This window comes from Lonchura striata, chromosome 27, assembly GCF_046129695.1.
Source record: "Lonchura striata isolate bLonStr1 chromosome 27, bLonStr1.mat, whole genome shotgun sequence".
NCBI classification, from domain to species: domain Eukaryota; kingdom Metazoa; phylum Chordata; class Aves; order Passeriformes; family Estrildidae; genus Lonchura; species Lonchura striata.
In genome coordinates this window covers 8,662,394-8,669,984 of record NC_134629.1, presented here as the reverse complement: position 1 = coordinate 8,669,984, position 7,591 = coordinate 8,662,394, and the positions used below count along the sequence as shown (strand labels likewise).

The 7,591-nt window shown below is 58.7% G+C and overlaps 1 protein-coding gene across 1 annotated transcript; it reads right to left on the bottom strand.

The window, feature by feature from the left end:
• Positions 1 to 1,502: 1,502 nt before the first annotated feature.
• Positions 1,503 to 6,889, bottom strand: LOC110481645 (twist-related protein 2). The gene is made up of 2 exons (XM_031507201.2): positions 6,101 to 6,889; positions 1,503 to 1,653 (listed from the first exon to the last, which is right to left on the bottom strand). The coding sequence occupies exon 1, from the start codon at positions 6,577 to 6,579 to the stop codon at positions 6,106 to 6,108; it is 474 nt and encodes a 157-aa protein (XP_031363061.2). The 5' UTR covers positions 6,580 to 6,889; the 3' UTR covers positions 1,503 to 1,653; positions 6,101 to 6,105.
• Between the last annotated feature and the right edge of the window lie 702 nt (positions 6,890 to 7,591).

The following is a 7,591-nucleotide window of genomic DNA, read 5'->3' as shown; positions in this document are numbered from 1 at the left end:
AGCTCCATCCTGCTGGATTGTACCAGGAAAAAAACACCATGCATGGATTTTGGGGGATTCCCCCCCAAAAAAATGGGTCAGAAGGGTCATCAGGATGACATTTTCCTCATTTTAAGGGTTTTTGGCTCATTTAAAAGTTTTTTTTTTGCTCATGTAAAATGCAGGGATTTTTTTTTTTTAACAAATGAGACGCACCAAAATACTTGAAAATATTTTTTTAAAAATATATTTCACCTTTTTGAAAAAGAATTTGGTTGGAAGCTGGAGTCTCACTCCACAGATAAGTTTTTGCCCTTTATTTTTCAAACACAATTGATTCTTTTTTGTAAGAAAATTTTAACTTCTGATGCCAGTTTTGTTTCCCAGCTGCAAAATCCTTCCCGTGAGGCGCCGAACGAAGCCACCACAGCCCCGTTTTTAACAGAATTTTCGGTTTTTTTAAGCACCTCCAGGATTTTTTGAAGGCTGCAGTCGACTCCCCGGAGCAGGAAATCCATTCCCACTGCACGTAAAAATTGAGAATTGGGTAGAAAAAGTCACTCTGGGCTTTCCTGTGGCTCCTCCGTGGATTCTCTGGTGCACACAGCAGGAATTCCTCTCCCATGGAATATTTGGGGGCTCAGACCTGTTGCAGCCTCCCTGGAAGGGATTTTTCTCCTTCTTTTTCTACCATAACAGGCACAAAAAATCTGATTTTTTTTTTTTTTTTTTTTTTTTTTTTTTTTTTTGCCTGATTCCAATAAAAGCAGCCCAGCTGAGGGAGGTGCAGAGGCAACACTATGTCCATAGGAAAAACATGGATTGAACCCTGGAAAATTCCCCCTGGGCTTTATTGGGGTTGTTTTGGTCACCCCAACACCTCCATGGGCCCTTCCCCTCCGTCTCCAGCCTCGATTCCCAATAAATCCCAAAGGATTGGGAGCTCCCAGCAGGGTTTTCCTGGGTTCCCAATAAATCCCGAAGGATTGGGAGCTCCCAGCAGGGTTTTCCTGGGTTTCCAATAAATTCCAATGGATTGGGAACTCCCAGCAGCGTTTTCCTGGGTTCCCAAAAAATCCCAAAGGATTGGGAGCTCCCAGCAGGGCGTTCCTGGATCCCAAATAAATCCCAAATGATTGGGAGCTCCCAGCAGGGCGTTCCTGGATCCCAAATAAATCCCAAAGGATTGGGAGTTTCCACCAGGACATTCTGAGGTCCCATCCGCGGGGCAGGAGTGCCTGGGGGTGCCCTGGGGGGGGGTCAGCAGCCCCCAGATCCCCCCGAATCCTCATCCATGGGAACGTGGAGCCTTCGGAGCAGGATAAAAACGGGGGGACCCCCGAGGTCCTTGGAGGGCTCCTGAGGGGCTCCAGCCCTTCCCTTTCCCCTCATCCTGGAGGAATTTTCCTGGCGGTCCCGGCTCCAGGCAGCTCCGGGAAGGGCTCGGCGTCCCGGCAGTCCCGGAGGAGGAAATTGGGATGGTTCCTTACCTGCCCACAATAAATTACAGCCCCGAGCTCCTCCAGCTCAAACCAGCTCCTGCTGCGGCTCCCTCGGGCACGTTCCTGCAGTTTTTGGGGTCCCCGGGGCTGTCGGGGGGTTGGGGGGTCGTTCCCTCTGATCTCCGGGGAGGTTTCTGTGGGGTGCTGGAGCTGCTTCCATCGAGGTGGAGACCTGGGGGGAGACAGCGGGGTCACGTCGGGCTCAGCTTCCCAAAATCCTACAGATCCATGCCCTGGAAACAGCGGGTCAATCTGGGCTCGGCTCCCCAAAATCCTACAGATCCATGCCCTGGAAACAGCGGGTCAATCTGGGCTCGGCTCCCCAAAATCCTACAGATCCATGCCCTGGAAACAGCGGGTCAATCTGGGCTCGGCTCCCCAAAATCCTACAGATCCATGCCCTGGAAACAGCGGGTCAATCTGGGCTCGGCTCCCCAAAATCCTACAGATCCATGCCCTGGAAACAGCGGGTCAATCTGGGCTCGGCTCCCCAAAATCCTACAGATCCATGCCCTGGAAACAGCGGGTCAATCTGGGCTCGGCTCCCCAAAATCCTACAGATCCATGCCCTGGAAACAGCAGGTCAATCTGGGCTCGGCTTCCCAAAATCCTACAGATCCATGCCCTGGAAACAGCGGGGCAGAGCCGCCCCCGGCCGCTGCCTCTGGAGTTTCGCATTCCCGGATTTGCCCAGAGCCACGAGGGATGTGCCGGGAAACGTCCCCACACCTGAGGCCGGGAATTAAAACCACCCAAATCCCAGCTTTTCCCGCAGATCAGATCTCAGGGAGCCCTTTGGGAGCCCTCCTGGGGCAGAGGTTGGAGGATGGAGCAGGGAATCGGCTCCTGGGATCGATCCCTGTGGGATCCCAGCCCTGGCATTCCCGGCACTTCCAAGGCTTTTTCCAAATTTATTCCATTCCCTCCCGCTTTGTTTCCTCCTCACCGAGAGCTTCCCCTCTCTGGAGAGGAGCCTGGGGAGGATAAATCAAATCCTCCAGGAATTCAGCCCCGGGAAGGACTGAGGTCGTGCAGGGGGTGGGGACAGAAGGGAAAATCCCCCAAAGGCCGATGTGTCCCATGGCTGAGCCCTTGGGATGGATGATGGGCACATCCGGGGCTGGAGGACAACAGGCAGCCAAAATTTTGGAGTCACGGCCAGGTGGGACCATCTCAACCCAGCCCATGGAAAAACGGATCAGCTCAGTGAGGCCTGATCCCAAAAAAACGCGTTCCCGGTGGGATTTTGGGATCCTCCACAGGGTTGGACAAGATTTAACACCAAAAAACCCTCACGGGGAGATTCCAGGGCTGCCCAAGGGCTGCGGGAGCCTCCGGAGGAGCTTGGACCTGCAGGATTTGGGATGGAGAAGCTCACGGAGCTCCCTGCTCCCTCCAGCACCCCAGGAACGGGAGCTGCAGCCGGGCACGGGTGGTCCCGCAGCTCCTCGGGGGTCCCACAGCTCCTCGGGGGTCCCACAGCTCCTCGGGGGTCCCACAGCTCCTCGGGGGTCCCACAGCTCCTCGGGGGTCCCGCAGCTCCTCGGGGGTCCCACAGCTCCTCGGGGGTCCCGCAGCTCCTCGGGGGTCCCACAGCTCCTCGGGGGTCCCACAGCTCCTCAGGGGTCCCGCAGCTCCTCAGGGGTCCCGCAGCTCCTCGGGGGTCCCACAGCCCCTCGGGGGTCCCGCAGCTCCTCAGGGGTTCCGCAGCTCCTCGGGGGTCCCGCAGCTCCTCGGGGGTTCCGCAGCTCCTCGGGGGTCCCGCAGCTCCTTAGGGGTCCCGCAGCCCCTCGGGGGTCCCACAGTTCCTCGGGGGTCCCGCAGCTCCTCGCTCCCCCTCAGCTGCGGGAGCTTTCCCCGACAGCCGGGATGAAAAACGGGCTCGTTCCAGCGGCATTCCCGGGGCCGAGGCAGCTCCAGCGAGCTCCTTGCAGGGGCCATAAACCCGGAGATATTTCCTCATTCCCGAGGGCTGGATCCGCAATTTTATGTCTGGATTAATTTTAACTAATCCTGAGCAGTGCGGGGACTCTGCCATGGAGAGCAGCTCAGTCCCCCTGGGTGTTTTTTTTTATTTTTAATGAAAATGTGGAGGGTTTTGAATGCAGCAGCTCTGGTCATGCCTGTGACAGTTGGGGGGATTTTGGGGAATGTCCCACACCCCAAAGCAGGGCAGCTCCTTCTGCCCCTCCAACACTTCCCCTTCCACCCCGAGTGAAAACCGCAGCTCCGGGAAGAGCAGATTTTGGGGAGCCCTCCGACCTCCAAACCTGCTCCGTTCCAGGAGAAAATCCCAGGAACCACCCAGGAAGAGATTTCCCAGGATTTCAGCAGCTCCTCACCCCTCCTGAGAACCCAGCCCCAAACCGGGACTCCTGGACCACCCTGAGCCCTTTAACCAGGGGCTGAATCTGCTTTGAAGGGACTGACTTGGGGTAGGAAGGGATCCCTGCTCTCCTGCCGGGCTGCAGAGGGATCTGGGAGATTTTAAAGCAGCTCGAGATGGATTTCCTGAGCAGGGAAATCATAATAGGGAATAGGGAATAGGGAATAGGGATGGGAGCTGTTCCCGAGCTCCCCCAGTGCCCCGGAGCAGCGAGAAGTGTTTATAAATAAAAGCAAATGAAGCAGCCGCCAGACAAAGCCGATTCCAGGCGAGAGCAACAGTCCCCAAAGGGAAGATTTATCCAAGGTCTTCCAGGAGAGACAATTAAGTGAGGGCAACGCGAGAGAGGCGATAAATCCAGGGAGACAAATGAAGGGCAAGGAACATCAGCCCTCAGCCTCTCCCCCCCGGCAGTTCCAGCTTCCAGCCTCATTTTCTCCTCCAGCAGGGAAAGAAACCATTTTAAAGCGCTCAAGACTGCCGAGAAAAGCTGAGCTGGGGGAACTTCAAACGTGATTTCTGTTGCCTGAGGGCTCCATCCCTCTTTTTTCCCCGGCTGGTGTCTCCCGGTTAACAAGGGCACATCCAGCTCTTCCTGCCCGCTTTGATATTTAATCGGCTGAGTTCCAGCATCCAGGGGCTGCTTTCCATTAGGAAATCCCGGCCCCGTTGCGAGCGCGGCGTTCGTTCCCTGCCGGGAGGGAGACGCTCCCCAGCCCGGCACGGTTCGCCCGCGGCTCTTCGCTGCTTTTGGGGCTTTGCCGGGACAATCCCCGTCCCTCTCCCTCCCCGCCCGGCTGGGATCGTTCCCGGGACCCCGGAGCCGCAGCTGGGCCCGGGGAGGGCGATTCCCTCCCCGGCTGGGGGATGCAGGCGCGGAGCCGCTCGGGTGGATTTTAAGGGAATGATGATCCCGCCGCGCTCACGGGAGCTCTCCAAAGTGACGGAAGGGGCTTTAATCCCCCTGGTTATCCCTCGGTTCTGCCAAGAACTCGCCTTAAATAAACAGCTCCGGCACTCGGAGCCGGAGCCGCGGCGGGTTCTGCACACTGAGGAGCAAAAATGGGTCTGGGGGTGCTGGGCAAAGGGATTTTAGACAAGCTTTGCAAAATTCGGGATGAAGCCGTGCCAAGCAGCTTCCCTGCCTTTGGGGAGCGCCCCCACAACAGCCCCAAAACTGGAGAATCCAACCCCAAAGTGCCAAACCCAAAAGGGGGTGCCCAGAAGAGGGTGAGGGATCCGGGGGGCACGGGGGTCTCAGCATCCCGACTGGGCCTGGCAGATTTTGGGCATCCCATCTCGGGGCCACCCGCTCCTCCTCTGGCTGGCCCCGAGGGGAGGTGACCCGGCAAGGACAGGATTTAATGTCTGAAACAGCAGGGCCTGCCCCCCAAAATTGATATATAAATTTAGCAAAATGTCAGATTTCCTGCTGGCTGGGAGGGATCTGGCTGGGAAAGGGAGTTTCAAGGTGGCCCATCCTGAAAGGAAATCCCCTGGGAGGTGCTCGGCACCCTGAGCCAGCGCTGGCACCTGCATGGCCTCGAATTTGGGGGTGTTCAGTGCCCGAGGAGAGGCAGGAGGAGCCCTGCTGGACAGTGGGGCCTCTCAGGAGTCAGGGTCCCATGAGGTGTCCCTGGAGCTCCTGGCTTAGGAATGTCCTCTGGAACTTTCTGCTCCTGCTCTGCGGGAAGTGCCGGCGCCTTGTCGACCCCGCTCCTCCTGTTCCCGGTTCCTCCCAGCCCTAAAGCTCTGAATTTTGGATTATCCCCCTCCCAGCATCCTGAGGGACGCTCAGGACGGAGCTGAGTCCCTCAGAATTCTCCACACAGTGCAGGATTCCCGTGGATCCGATGGGATCACGGATCCCATCCTGTCTGCAGAGCTCCGGGAGAGGAGCAGGGGGAAGCCAGGCAGGCTGGAGGACACGAAGCCACCCCAGGGCAGGGCGGGTTTGACACCTCAGCAGCTCCAGCAAGGCCAGGATGGGGTTTTTGGGAATAAACCAGATTTTTAAAACCCCCTTTTAAACCTTTCCCACCCCAGCTGAGCGGGATCAGCCGCTCCAGAGCAGCTCCTCCCGCTCTGGGGTCCGGTGGGACAAATCCCTCGTCCCCGGAGCGCCAGGAGGGGCGGCCGTGACCATGGTGGGATCAAGCTGGGACACGTCTGGAGGCCATGGGGACACGGCGGGGACACGGTGGGGACACGGCGGTGACACGGCCACACGTACCCGTCTCAGTGGGACGCCGACATGGACCAGGCGCCCTCCATCCTCCAGACGGAGAAGGCGTAGCTGAGCCTCTCGTGGGCCAGGAAGTTGCAGCTGGTGGCGACCTTGTGGTCCAGCTCGTCGCTCTGCAGCACCTGGCACAAGAAGTCGATGTAGCGAGCGGCCAACTTGAGCGTCTGGATCTTGCTGAGCTTGTCCGAGGGCAGCGTGGGGATGATCTTGCGCAGCTCGGCGAAGGCGTCGTTGAGGGACTGGGTGCGCTGGCGCTCCCGCACGTTGGCGATGACGCGCTGGGCGTGGGCGTCCTCGGGGGGCTGCGGGGCCGGGCTGCGCCGGCTGCGCTTGCCGTGCGGCGAGGGGGCTCCGCCGGGGCCTTGCCCACGCTTGCGGCCGCTTTTCCTGGGTGGCCGCTCGGCCTCGTCCTCGCTGGTGGCCACGCTGCCCTCGGGGGAGTCCGGGGAGAGGTTTTCCTCCTTCATCTCCTCGGCTCGCTGGGCTGCGGAGGAGCCGGCGGTGGCTCCCGAGGCGAGGCCCGGAGCATTCGCCCTCGGGGCTCCCCGGGCGCCCCAAGCCCGCAGAGCCCTCCAAGGAGCTCCTTGGCTTCTCCTTTGGGCCAGGAGAGGAGGGCGCTGGGATGACTTCGGGAACGGCTCCTGCTGATAGGGCGAGCGGGGCGGGGGCGGACCAGGCGCAGACCAATGCAGGGGAACGCCAGCGGCTCTGGAGCTTATGGGTTCCAGATTTCCTCTCTCCCTCCCCACCGCCACCCCGAGCCCTCCGGCACAGATGCTCCGGCTGCCGCCCGGATGTCAGGGACGGTCTCGGTGCCAAGGGAGCCCCAGCCATGGAGCTCAGCGGTGGTTTTGGGGTTTATTTAAAGTGATTTTTCAACCCAGTTGACCTCAAAAAGGAATTATCCCCTTGTTTGGGGTGGAGGAGGAGACTTTCACCTGTGAGGGAGCCAGATGGGGATGTGGAGCCACTGGGGTTGCAATGAGCGGGTCAGGAACTCCCAAAATCCAGAGGAAGAAGCAACCAAAGGAATATCGGCATCCATAGGGATCTTGAGGAAATGCTTTGGTCAAAATGAGCTTGAGTTTGTGTCCATTTGTCCATCTGGCAGGCCATCCATCCATCCCTCCATCCATCCATCCATCCATCCATCCATCCATCCATCCATCCATCCATCCATCCATCATCCCTCCATCCTTCCATCCCTCCTTCCCCTGCCTCCATTCCCAGCATCCCTCATCACCCTCATCTCCCTCATCATCCTCATCTCCCTCACCCATCACCAAATTCCTGTCAAGTAAATCCAGCAGCTCCTGGGTGGAGGAGGAAGGGAAAAGGAAGAGGAAGAAGAGGAAGGGGAAGGAGAAGGGCAGGACCTCTCTGGAAATCCCCCAGGAGGACGGGATTGAGGCCGGATCCGGAGCCTTCGGCTGCCGAGGGCTGAGGAGCTGCCACCAGCTCCAGCTGAGGCTCGGCCTG

What these genes read in the sequence shown, in the direction of transcription:
- LOC110481645 (XM_031507201.2), bottom strand. Translation starts at nt 6,579, where the DNA reads ATGAAGGAGGAAAACCTCTCCCCGGACTCCCCCGAGGGCAGCGTGGCC.